At 39.4% G+C, this 14,172-nt stretch overlaps 1 protein-coding gene across 3 annotated transcripts in view; it reads right to left on the reverse strand.

Moving 5' to 3' along the window:
* Positions 1 to 8,255: 8,255 nt before the first annotated feature.
* Positions 8,256 to 14,172, reverse strand: part of BICC1 (BicC family RNA binding protein 1) — a 215,038-nt gene continuing 209,121 nt past the window's right edge. For 2 of the 3 annotated variants that reach the window (XM_030570387.1, XM_030570390.1), the window contains 2 exons: positions 13,472 to 13,571; positions 8,256 to 11,621 (listed from right to left, as the gene is read on the reverse strand). In XM_030570387.1, coding sequence (XP_030426247.1) covers positions 11,491 to 11,621; positions 13,472 to 13,571 — 231 coding nt within the window. In that variant the 3' untranslated portion in view covers positions 8,256 to 11,490. The remainder of the gene's footprint in view (positions 11,622 to 13,471; positions 13,572 to 14,172) is intronic. The other variant, XM_030570389.1, reaches the window with a different exon arrangement.

Below are 14,172 nucleotides of genomic sequence, written 5' to 3' on the forward strand. Positions count from 1 at the left end.
GGAAAGAATTGCACACAGTGGCAGGGGGGAGTGGGCACTGGTTCCCTGCTCCACAGAATTCCCCACGTGGAATCAGTCTGGACGTGAATAGGAACAACAAGAGGGGAGCAGCCCCTTCCCCAATTCAGGCCATAGAAACAGGGTGGAGTTGGGACATCATGGCAAGGGGCAGCAGAAACCCCATGTGAAGCATGGAGCCAGACAGGAGGGACAAAGAGGGCACTGGAACCAACACAATTTCGCATATAGCCCATACAGTGGTTGGGGGAGGGAAGAAACCTCCCACTCTCTGGGAAAGCATTGGTTGGGCTGGACTGGAGAACAGGAAGTGAATAGGGGGCTACATGCCATTCCCTGTTTCAGGAAAGGAGGCAGAAGGGGCAGAAGCTGGGAAGCAGTCTCAGCATGGCTCCATGGGAGAGACAAAAAGAGGAAAGAAAGGAGTGCACAAAAGGGAAGGCTTAATTCTCCTTTTCCTCTGGCACCAGTGGAGTGGGACAACAGCAGAACAGATTCACAAAGAGAGAGAGTTAATTAGAAGGGGTATAGGTACAAGGAGAAGGAATCCTTGGAGCAGGCCTCTCCCATAGCAGATGCAGTGTACATGAATGTTTAGGGAATCATGGTGGAGTTTTTCCCTGCTGTAGTCAGAACACAACGGAAAGGAGGGAATTTGCATGCTCCTCCCCGCAGTTAGTTTCGTTACAACAGGAATCCAGCAACCAATCACATCACACACAGGGCGGACCCAGTGCAGTTGGTTGGCCCCAGGGCAAGCCAGGGGCCGAGTCCTTACAGCAGGGGCAAGTGGCTGGGGGAACCTGGGGTAGTGCAGCGGAGTATCAAAGTCAGCCTATTAGGCTGGGGGAAGTGGGGACACCAGGTGCAGCATTTGCTCACCCAAGTGCACTGGATTGTCACAGACGGCCTATCGGGCTTGGGGAAGTGGGGGCTCCAGGTGCAGCTCTCATGCACCCAACTGAGCTAGTAGCATCTGATGGGAGGCCAGTCAGCATGGAATGATAATGATTAATTAAATATATTGCGTATGAGGTTTTCTCCACAGAACCAGCGGCGGCTCCAGACCCCAGCACGCCTAGCACATGCTTGGGGTGGCATGCTGCAGGGGGCGCTCTGCCGGTCGCCGGGAGGGTGGCAGGTGGCTTCGGTGGACCTCCCACAGGCGTGCCTGCGGAGTGTTCGGTGGAGCCGTGGGACCAATGGACCCTCCGCAAGCACGACTGCGGGAGGTCCACTGGAGCCACGGGACCGGCGAAGCGCCTCCGGCGGCATGCCGCCCTGCTTGGGGCAGCAAAATGTCTAGAGCTGCCCCTTCACAGAACTACAGCCTGTACAAAGCAGAACAGGTCACGCAGATCCAGGACATCCTGCTCAGGTGATTTCAGGAGCAACGGTAGACACACAGGTCAGGGATTGCCATCCACAAACCCAGACAAATGCTGTTCACAGAGCAGGAAGGCCAGTCAGCAATGTGGCCCATTACAGAGGAACAGGTGCTGCGGTACATGCTGTCATTGGCAACCCCTTCAGCTGGCTCCTCCACAATTTCAAATTGCGTTTCGGCCATTACATTTGTCAGTAGGCTAAATGGTTATCCAGATCCTTGTGGGGGTTTCTTAGTTCAAAGAACGTTGGTGGAAAGGTCATGTAGTGGTGGATGCAGGGAGGATTCCCATGCTCAGGGACCTCCTTCACATCCTCAGTGAATAGTGCACAGGAGGTGTCCCTATTCAGGGCAGCATTCATGTCAGCATTTTTTGGTGCTTTCAGGATGAGTGAGCTAGTGCCTGGGTCCATCAGGGATTCTCTGGGAAAGGCTTTAGAATTTCCTTACATAAGCTGGCACAAGCATGCTGTGATATTACACTTGCGAAGCTCAAAGACTGATCAAGTCAGCCGGGGTGCATTCGTTACCCTATGGGAGGGTGGCAAGTCTGGTGTCTGCCCCGTTCGGGCGCTGAGGGCCTACATGGCAATGTGGTGGAAGGGAGAAGGCCTCTTTTTGAACACAGAGATGGGAGTCCCCTCACAGCTTATCAATTGATTACCATGTAGAGATAGGGGCTAACGAGGTTGGGGCTGCCAGCCCATGAATTTGGTTCCCACTCATTCAGAATAGGGACAGCTACGGCAGCAGCACAGATAGGTATGGAAGCAGAGGTGATTAAGGCAATTGGGCTCTGGCAGTCTAATGCATACTGAATGTAAGACCGCAGGTGGGAAAATCAGCATTAATTGGTTGTGTTCTCAATTCAGATATGGGACAGCTGGCTGTACACACGAGATGTGGATCTGTGGGCACAGTATTGTGTTTTGGGTGCATAGGCACGCATCCAGGTTGCCCAAGGACTCCAGCTGGGATTCGGTGGCAAAGCATTACTCAGTTGGCACGGAGGGGCATGTTATGGGATCAATTCATACCGCTGTTGTATGTTGTGCGGGCGCGTCAGCGGACATATTGGTGATACACCTGGGAGAAAACGATCTGGGAACACTTAAAGGGGTGGAGTTAATGCTTTGAACTAGGAGGGACCTGATGTAGATCCTGGCAATTTTTCCAGGCGTTAACATTGTTTGGTCAGATATGCTTCAGCGCAGGGGCTGGTGGGGAGCCATGAACCCCACCAGAGTGGACAAAACTAGGAAGTATGTGAATATGGAAGTGGACAAATTCTAGTTGCCCTTGGGGGGGACAGTCATTTCACATCCTGGCATATTCTATGGGGCACCGGAGTTATTTCGGGAGGATAGGGTACTTATAGGGTACATACATCAGACTCAGGTGCTGCTACATTTTTGGCTGATGTAAAAGAAGGCATTGGGAGATGTCTGGGAACCCGGTTGGGTGCGGGGAGGAGGCAGCCAAGCTAATGGCTGGCGTCTCCTTGTGGAGGATGTTCAGTGCAGGTACTCCATAAATTAAGGCACAAAAGAATGGATAAATGGCTCAGAAAAGGAATTAAGGAGAGGTGCTTGGTAACTGAGCAAGCCAGGGGGAGTTGGGGACTCCTCTGATTGGTACAGCAGGGAGCCAACCCCCCATCACTATAGTCCACCTTAACCTCTCCTGGGGGGATGGGGGTGGTCAGTAAGGTCCCAGCAAGAGAATTGCTGGAGGGACCTGGATGAAAAAGGGGCGGGAGGGGGAAGCTGCTTAATTAATAGAATATTACATTTCCCTTGGGCTCATCTTTTTAGAAAGCTGTGTTTGCCTGAAAGCTACGATTAATTTCTTCCCCATTATTGTACATTTGCTGCAATTGTAAACATTTATCATCTAGCCAAAAATACAATGAACTATCATGAAATAAGAACAGCAAATGAAGCTTACTTTCTAACTATAGACTTGCCTTTCAATATTTTTCCTCTCTTCAAAGTGAGAGGAAAAATCTCTAATTAAGAACTGTTGAATCCTCTTATGATTGGCATATCACAGTAGAAACAAATGTGACAAATGATTGTCCTACTTTTTTATTTAGATTTTTAATACATGCTCTCACTGACATCCTCTGGGATCATTTACATTAAAAACAAGAACAAAAAGTCAACTTAAAAGCAGAACACCCCATATGAAAACAAATCCCAAACCCCTAACTCACACCACATATTCAGAAAAAGCTTCAGCAAATAAATAGATCCTGCAACACGTCCAAATCACAAAGAGTGAGAGAGAGAAAAAAGCAATTCTTCCCAAGTAACTGAGGAAGCCCATTCCCGGGATGAGGATTCTCCATTGATCCTCTGCCGTTTTAGCCCATAAACATTAAATCTGGGAATTGGTAGCTGGAGTTTCGCAGCTGCTCTTTCAAGTGGACAGAACAGAGGCACTCAGGACCCAACCCAGGAGCTAACAGCGATACACAGTCTTAGTGTATATTATGAAGAGATGACAGGAAGGACTAATTATTAGAACACTGGCCTGGGACTGGCTGAGACATGAATTTCCAATGGCGACCTCAGGCAAGTCATAATCTATACTGTGCTTCAGATCCCAATCTATAAAATGGGGATCATATTTCCCTCTCTCAGAGGATTGTTGTGAGGATAAAATCCATTAATGCCTGGGAGATGTTCAGATACTAGTGATGAAGGAACTCAGTAGATAGTGATTGCTTAGTTGAGGTTTTAAAACAGTTTGTTATTCATCTGATTCTCACAACCAAGCTCTCAAACTTTTTCTACACCAGATTGCTCATGTGTATGCCCTGATTAGAGAAGATTTTTTATTTTAATTTAAAGCTGGAAAGTAACTGGATAAATTGACTTACAGAGACCAATGCTATAACTGATCCCCTCTTTATTATACAGGAGAATGAAACACTGAAAAGAGGATGGATATAAGCCGCAGGCTGCCACTTTATAACAAGGAATGGCAGCAACTCCCTCGCCAGAACTGCCAGGCATTATGAGTCTACTGCAGGGAAAACCAGCTTCAAGTCAAACTAGCAATGGGAAAGGAGGTTGGCTGCCCTTAGCCTAAAGCCAGAAATCTGGCCTACAGGATCCAACTGAATGCAACCACTCTCCCACTGCGAGAATGAAAGAGAATACAGACAAGGGGTGCTTCAGCCTGGGCTAGACTTAGGACTTGCTCTGCTTGGCAAACCAGCAGAGTCAATGCCAGAAACCTCCTGGGTCCCATGCTCATGGTTACCTCAGAAAACACCTGCTTTAAAAATCCCTTTCCTGCACTGGACACTATCTGCAAGTATTTTACTTAGCTTCATTTCTCTGATTATTTGGATATTCTTACTTTCTCTAGTAGCTTTTGAAGCTTAGATACAGCAATTTAATAGTGTTCTTATATTTGATCCACACTAGCAAATCTGTCTTTCTGTGTATCCTTGTTATAGCTGTCAAGTTCCTCTCATTCCCTTTGGATCCAAGTGACAGGCTGATTGTGGGTTGTGTTGCTACTATAAAATTATTTATTCTCTTTTGTATTGGTACTGGAGCATGATTTCATTATTAACAAAGTGCTACAATAAAGAATAAAAATTCTAAGCAAAATCAAATAGCTACATTATAAACCCCTCATAAAAGAGAATATCAAATGGAAATGGTATGGATTAACCTTGCAGCGGCAAAACCAATAGTGGGAATTTGTCCAGGGCTTTGCAAAATTAATTTGTTGTACAAAATTTTCTTACCATAACACTCTCCAGTCCGCCATCTTGACTGCAAAGAAAATTTTCTGTTTGTAAAAAAAAAACCAACTACACATGCTACAATTATCAGAGGAACCATACATAAAATAAAAGTTAGGCACAAAACCTTACATTTATATTTTCCAATTATGAAAAGCATAAATAAATGAAATGTATAGAGTTTGAGGTCTTTGTGCACATAGAACTTGGTACACTAAGAACCCATACAGCTGTTCAGAATTTAGTGGCTACAAGCTTGGCAAGAAAATGTAACAGATGAAAAGTACATTATGGGACATATCCTGGTCCTAATTGAAGACTATGGCAAAACTCTCAAAAACTTCAGAGGGGAAAAGATTTTGTCCAAAATGCACACGTGAAAGATCTGTCTAAAGTACATCTAAAGAAATTAAAGTTTTGCCTATACAGGGACACTCAAGAAAATTAATCCAAATTATCTAAAAAGTGTGATTTTAAAGTGAATAAGTTTAACTGCAGCAAACCCATGTGGGGGACACCCATTCAGAAGTGAAGTGGCCTTAATTTGATTTAACCTTAATTGGCTAATTTGAATTAAATTCACTTTAATTTTGAACTCACTTTAAATTCACACATTTAGGTAATTTGGATTAATTTTCCACAATGTCCCCATGAAGACAAGCCGTTAATAATTCACTTCCCCATATATAAACACATTTATTACACATCAACGTAGGATTATGGTGACCACTTACAAGTAATTTTAAATCCATGAATGATGGGTGAAAATGTTGTACCTTAAAAATACAATAGCACTAGGACAATAGGTGCATACCTAAGAAAATATAAGAATGGCCAAACTTGGTCAGATCAATGGTCCATCTAAGCCCAGTGTCCTGTCTCTGAACAGTGGCCAATGCCAGACGCTTCAGAGAGAATGAACATCAAGTGATCCATCACACTGCCCATTCTGGCAAAGGCAAGGGACACTTCAGAGCATAGTTTTGCATCCTTGCCCATCCTGGCTAATAGCCATTGATGGACCCATCCTCCATGAATTTATCTAGTTCTTTTTGAATCCTGTTATAGTCATGGCCTTCACAACATCCTCTGGCAAAGAGTTCCACAGGTTGACTGTGCATTGGGAGAAGAAATACTTCCTTTTGTTTGTTTTAAATCTGCTGCCTATTAATTTCATTGGGTGACCCCTAGTTCTTGTGTTATGTGAAGGAGTAAATAACACTTCCTTATTCACTTGCTCTACACTAGTCATGGTTTTATAGACTTCTATCATATCCCCCCACAGTCATCTCTTTTCCACGATTAAAAGTCCCAGTCTTATTAATTTCTCCTCATATGGAAGCTAATTATTCTTGTTGTCCTTTTCTGTTCCTTTTCTAATTCCAATATATCTTTTGTGAGCTTGGGGTGATCAGATCTGCATGCAGTATTCAAAATGTGGGAGCACCATGGATTTATATAGAGGCATTATGATATTTTCCATCTTATTATCTATCCCTTTCTTAATGATTCCCAACATTCTGTTAGCTTTTTTGACTGCCACAGCAAACTGAGTGGATGTTTTCAGAGAATTATCCACAATGACTCCAAGATCTCTTTCTTGAGTTGTAACAACTAATTTAGATCCTATCATTTCATATGTAGAGTTGGGATGTTTTCCAATGTGCCTTACTTTGCATTTATCAACATAAAATTTCATCTGCCATTTTGTTCCTCAATCACTCAGTTTTCTGAGATCCCTTTGTAACTCTTCACAATTTACTTTGGACTTAACTATCTTGAGTAGTTTTGTATTATCTGCAAATTTTGCCACCTCATTGACAAGACATGACTTGCATAATTTCTGCAAAATACTTCGTACCGACTGGTATTTCTAATGCAATAGTTTGTTCAATAGAAGGCTCGTTCTCTCTAAAGAGACAAATTAAAACAACATTAAAAAACCAAATGAGCTTTACCTGTGTTGAGGAGATCCCAATAGCAGCAGCATGGTTAAGTCTGAACTGAGTTTTGCAGTTAAATGGCTTTAACCACCACTTTCGTTTTTGATAAAGACAAAAATGTTCATCACTGAATTTATACCATTGACTCTGGGGTATGGATTTAACTATCTGAATAGTATGGAATAAATTCATTCCACATTTTTGGAGTTCAAAGCATTCCAAGAGAAACCCTTTTGAAAATTTTCCAAGGGCTGTCCAACTTTTGTTCAAATTCCCCCAGTTTCATGATGGAGAAAGTCAGAAAGCTGAAGGAACATATTTATAGATGTTCACAGCATCTTGTGCATGAGCTAGTTTTGAAATAGATCCAATAAGGAATTCATACAGATTTTTCATGATAACTGTTTCGTATTTACATTGTAGAAACTGATGATAAAAATGTTCATCAGAGAAGGAAGCTTTTACATATTTAATATATTATGACCCATGTCCTAGGTTATTTCTTGAGCAGAGAGCACTGGAAGCACCTCCCCAAGGGAATCCCAAGTTCTATTATATAGGCACCTTTTCAAAAGTTTTACTGATTGAAGACATTAACCATATATATGCACATATACACACAATTTATCTCTACACACAAATATATGTGACCTCTTACACCTATTTTAGAAAGTACCACTAAGGGGTATTAATATAATATCTGAAAGGTGTTGACTTTATTGTAGTAAAACTATATCCAGGGGTCAAGGATTCAAAGAAATTAGATGAGGAACTTAACTCTGTTAGATGAGGAAATTAACTCTGATGTGTAGGGTGTGCAGAAGATTCTGTACTATTAGCAACCCACAGTAGGGTTGTATCATGTCTGGGCACTGGGGGCCTATGCATTCTGCAGAGGGTGTCATTGGGATTGAGACACAGGTTATTAAAACATCTAAAATAATATTACATATTATAATAATGCTGTTAGTATGTGCCTCATGGCTAATTTCTCTTAATATAATTCAACAATGCAAAAGAGAAGAGCAATCCTAGTCAGGACTGCAGCATAGTCAGCAATCTGTTCCATGCTTGTGAAATCTGAGCCAGGGTTTAGATGCACCCTGTGTACTAACACACAGCAGAACAATGCTATATTCCTCAGTCTGCAAGCTAGAGAAAGCTACTGGTTGTGCCTAGCATCCCAAATAAAGAATACCTGCTGCTTACCACCCAAGTCCTGTCTCTTCTCCATTGTCAGGGATACAACAAGGGCCATAATGCAGAAACAAATGAACAGTCCTGGTGACTAGATCTAAAATTGTTGGTGCCTGAAATAAGTAAACTAAACTAAAACCTAGCTCTCGTAAGCTAAGGGTAAGCCATTACAACTGATTAAGAACTGGACTTGAGATAACCCAAATCAGTTCATGCTACCACGTGTTTAATCACTACTGTCCTCAAAAGAATTCAGAATTAAAAAGCCAGAGACAAACACTATTTATGATATAAAAACAAATTCTGGAACAATAAGTAATGGCTAACTTGGTGGGAAAATATAGAAGAGAAACATGTTTCAATATGGGGAGAATAGTTTTGGTGTTTCATTAACATACAACCACATCTGGACCCAGGTATAAATAAAAACCATTTAGCTTACCAAACAGAATATCAGGGGGTAACATACATTTATTTTTTTCTATGTAACGATTAGTTTTGAAAAAATTCCCATTTTTAATATTTTTAATTCCACCTTTCATTTAAAAAAATCACTAAAAGGACAACCCACAAAAAATACAATCTGTATCTGCTCTATATTTACAGATAACTGGTCACTATTAAGGCACAGATTTAAAACTAACATTTTAATCTAGCAAGTCAAATATTTTGTGCATAATACAATACTGACAACACTGTATATTGCATTGTCATATTCCCTTCATGGAATTAAAAGAAGTGAGAAAAATGTTTTCCAGTGTGTGGTTTTTTGTGTGTGCGCAGCCCTACTGAAAATAATGTTATTACTGGGAAATTCTTCACTTTGGTAATAGATGATATAAGCACTGCTCAGCAAAAGACCACATCAACTTAATATTATAAGAATTTCAGCTTTCAGATATAATACTGTCAAACTGCAGGTTATGTATTTATGAAAAAAATGAAAGAAAGTGACGTGGAGTTTTTGCTGAAGTAAAATGTTGAAACTTAAAAAATTACACAAACTAAGTAGGTAAATGTCTAACTGGATTTGCTAAAGATTTAACTTAATTTTAAAATATTATGTAAAACTAAACACACAAGTTCATATAAGACTTGATTTTCAAACCTAGGTCTTGCAAGCCCACAAGTGCTCAACTTTGAACAAGTAGGTAGTCTCATGTTAATGGGACTACTCACAAGTATAAAAATAAGCAGAAGAGTAATTATTTCCAGGATCAGCGTTTTAAGCTCCCATAGTTGTTTGATAAAGTTGAGCGTGCCTGAATTATACATAAGTATCCGATATGTTCATAGACTTTGGGCACAACTTTGTTGCTTACAACTCTGTGCTTGCAAACTGCATTGTCCTGCAACATTAAACACTGAAAGAGTTAGCTGTTATCTTATTTGCAGTGAAAGTTATTCCACTATACACCATTAAGTGGATATGGCTGAACCCCATACTGAGCAGTTAATTTTTGCTAATTGCAACAGGTCATTTTATTACTGCTTCATCATCTAAGTCCTCAAAGCAATTACCTCTTAAAAATTCCCTTTGTGTGCAAATTTCTCATAAACTGATTTTTTTCTCACCTTAGAAGATGTATACACAGAAAGTGTCAAAACTATTTCTCACCCCATTTTTGCATAAAAACCAACTACTGTAAATGGTTATTCTAATGCCTTCTGTTAAGAGCACTTGACAGTGGTTTATATCCATCTTAAAAGGCTTGTACACTGAACATAAATAATACATTACAGTACAAGTAAATAACAATATTTCCTAGGGGAATGCTTTTCAACAAATTAATGTTTGGAAACTTCATATTTCATTGCAGAAAAAGAGGCACTTTATGATTTCCTTCATTATATGAGAACCCTTCATCAATCCATAACAAGACATCTGAAAAGACACAGAAATAGTATTGCCAGACTTTTTGGACTTTCACAGTATGAGAATGCAATAGTTAGCTCTAGCCATTTATAACATGGACTCTTTGTTGATATGACTTCTTTCAAAAATAGTTCATCTTGGAGTTTTAAACACTTCCATAGCTGACAATCACAAATCTAAATTAAACAAAAGAGATGCTATTACAGCTATTTCATGTATGTTGCTTAATTGCTGCATGCATAGTCATGTAATTAATATGCTTCACATAATAAATGGCAACAGTACTGTCTTGTCAAATTAGATTAGCTGTCTGTTTAATCAAACTGGTGGCCCAAAGCTCTAGTTTGATGAATGCCTTTCATTTTCTACCATAAATATTTAGTAGATCTCAGTTTAAACTGATGAATATTGTAGGTGTATAGAATCTAAAAAGAAAAGTTTTATTATATATAAATGTCCTTTAGTGGCAGTATACTAAAAGTAGCCCTTTGATTTGAAAGAACCATTAAAATCAGTTTTAGCATTACAGGCAGCAGTTAAATATGATGACTGCAAAGGGTTAATATTGCAAGGTCCATTTTGGTCTTTCATTGCATCTGTTACAGTGAACTAGTTTCATTGTAAGCAGATCTAGGCTGCTTCATAAAGAGATAACAGGACTGGTCCACTTGCAAGTGGTTTGATTTTGGAACATTTCCTCAGATATTTATTAAAAAAAAATCTACATAAAGACTGATTCCTAGTACCATTATAGTGAGGAGATTTGACTATTGCAGGATCACCTGACAAAATTTGATTAGTGCCAATACAATATTTTATATGGAAAAAAAGAGAAAAATAATTCCCACAGGATAAGAAAACAGAACATGTAAAGTGCAGAAAGACCTCAATAATTACTTTAAGCAGTACCAGAAAATTCCATCTTGATAAAACCAAAAGTTATGCTCTCTGGCATCCCAGCTCTTCATTCTTCCTTCATTCAACAAAGTAAAAATTCAGTGCATACATTATAGTTATAGATAATAAAATACTAAACAAAGAACCCTATATTATTATTATTGCAAATGCTGTCCAATGTACAAGAGTAAAACATAATCCACATTTGGTGTTCTGAACAATGACAGACAAGTGTCTTCTCTCTCTCGCCTTTTTTTTTTTTTTTTTTGGCACAAGTACTTGTGCAGACAAAATGCTTTGGTCCTTGATACCCAAACTCTCAAAGTGCAGAGGGTGGTGTGCAGTGAAAGCTGTCCACAGGATTGGCAAGTCCATCTTTATAATTCACTTTGTGAGCCACAATTTAGTGCTACCAGCGACCACTGACACTAGCAATGTCCGAATGATACTGACGTGGCAGTCTTCCACTAGCTCCACCTTCCAGGAATGAGGCACGTACATTTGATGGATCAAATAGCTTTCTTCGGTTTTTATTCAGTTCTACATGGAAAACAGCACATTTGGATTATAATATTGGGAGCTGATTCAGGAGCAAAACTATTCTAAATAATGCAATTTCATTATTACATTAGAAGTGAGGAACCATAGCTCCAACTAAAAATTGCAAAGAGAGTTTAGAGAAGCAGACATTACCAGAGTTCATATTTGGTCAGGACACTAAGAATGCCCTGAAATGCTATCAAGAATTATTGTTCAGGCTAAACACAGGGTAATTGTAATAATTTGATGCAATTCTAAATTTAATGATGGTGCCACGCTAGTGCTTTGATGCAGTGGAGGGCCATATTTATTTCCAGGCAGGTGAAGTTTGAAATTAATCCTCTTATTTGAGGGGTTTCCAGGATTAAACATAATGCCTCAAGAGATAATATTTTGCCAGAATCATTTGCAAACCATCCTAAAAATAATGAAATGATCTCAGCTGGAATGCTTAAAAAATCCTGTTCAAAGCCAGCAAATTCTTCACAAAAAGGAATGCATTATGTGCACATCACATACTGAGCAGCATTGTGCACAACATTATATAATCCGATGTGACAGAGCATGATGTATACTGACTATAAATAACTGAAGGTGGAAAAAATTATTTCCCCAAAGCACATTGGTTATTTTTTAATACATTAGTAATGTTTTTATAATAAAGGACCTGCCACCTCCAATATAACATGGGTGTAGGGGCCATTATTCAGATCTATGTATAAACTTCTCAGTAGAGTCATCACTCATACAAAGCATTTTTTCCAGGCCCTTGTCATAGTGAACAATTTTCTCCATTACAGGTATAATCTTTGCTGCCAGCGATTCAGACAGACTTTTGATGAGTTCTACTGTTCATCTGAATACATTATTTATTTACCCTCTTTAAGGCATAATTTGAAATGCATTCATGAATGACATCAGCAAATTAAAAAAAACCCTGTCATGATCCACAAAATATCAGAAGAAAGCTTACAATCTTGAATGTAAAAAGATTCACCGCCAAGGAAAACAGGAATCTCAAACATAATTCTATGCAAAATATGAAATGAAATCTTATGCCATTCCAGTCCATTGAACAAGTTCAAGTTGGTCATTGCTATCCTGTCGTGTATCTTCAAGTGTGGTACTTTGATTTTCCTTTATTGTAGTAAGATATAAAACATTTTAAATTACAGCTGGTTGGAAAAAAATCCAACAAACTATTTATTCACCAGAATTTGTCCATTTGTTGAAATGAAAATGTTTCGCACAGATTGTTCAACTCAAGTTCCTACAGACATTAGGACAGGCCTGTCAGGCAGGTTTCCTTTGCATACCTGGCTGTTTACCTACCAGCTCACTTTATTGGCTTCTCAGCAGGGAGATGAGAGCATGGAAGTCTTGGTTTTCAATCTTACTGCTGCTTGGTAAGCAGAGTTCCCAGGATCTCCAGGTTCAGGACAGTGTGCCAGACGGACTGTCTTGGAGTCAATGTCCCCAAGCTCTATTCCCTTTTGTAGGGAATTTTGAAAATTTTCTTTGAAATCCTTTGCAAAATGGAATTGCCTTTCTCTGCTCAGCTCTAATTTTAATAGTACAACACAACACTATGCAGCTGGAATCCCATTTGTTGTATGGAAGCTATACAGTCCTTACAGTGTCTCAAAATTTAAAAACTGCCTTTTCATTATGAGGAGTGGCTGGCAAGATGTGCTCTCTGTGGGTCTCAGATTCTCTGTCCGATACAGTTCCTTTGAACTGCCTAATGACTATGCAAACCAAAACAATTCAACTGACCAAGGGAAAAAGTACAGTATATTTTTAAATCATGACATTTATAATCATGTGTATGTTAAATGCTTTTAATTTACCTGAGATTGCAAGTAGCATTTTCCGTCTGGCACCAAAAGTAGTAATTCCTAGCTCTTTCAAATCTTGATCTGTGAGAGTAAGGAAGGTCTGAAGGTCAATCTATGAACAAAAACAAAGCAAATTAAAATGGGTAATTCACATAACATACAAACCCACCATCTACAGGCAACCATTTTCTTCCTGTATTGGGAATTACTCCCCACAATCTATTAGCCATTAAGTGTGGTGCTGGTAGTTTCTAAAAAAAGTTAAAGGTAACTTTTTTTTTTAAAATATTTATTCTACAAACTCATTTTATTATGCTTATAACACCAACAATTACCAAATTCCAATCAATGACGGTTAAAATTAAAATGACAGAAAAATGAGGAAAAAAGGGAAATAGATATCAGAAATGTCATATATGCAGCAACCCTTGACTACACAGATAAATAAAGAGTACTAAAACAAGAAGTTAAGACAAATAAAGAGACTAAAAAGTAAAGGTATCATTTTTACAGAAGCATGTAAGATTATGTTGATTAATGATACTTAATTGCACACAAGAGTCTATTTTCCCAAATTACTGTAAATGTAAATGGGAATCTCAGATCCAATCATAGATCTCTCCAGAAGGAAAGTTTATTTCAAACACTATTAATATTAACAGCAATAAACCACATCAGAATGTGTGCTAGCAGATCATTGGTGAGTGCCCCCT

Source organism: Gopherus evgoodei, chromosome 7, assembly GCF_007399415.2.
Source record: "Gopherus evgoodei ecotype Sinaloan lineage chromosome 7, rGopEvg1_v1.p, whole genome shotgun sequence".
Classification (NCBI taxonomy): domain Eukaryota; kingdom Metazoa; phylum Chordata; order Testudines; family Testudinidae; genus Gopherus; species Gopherus evgoodei.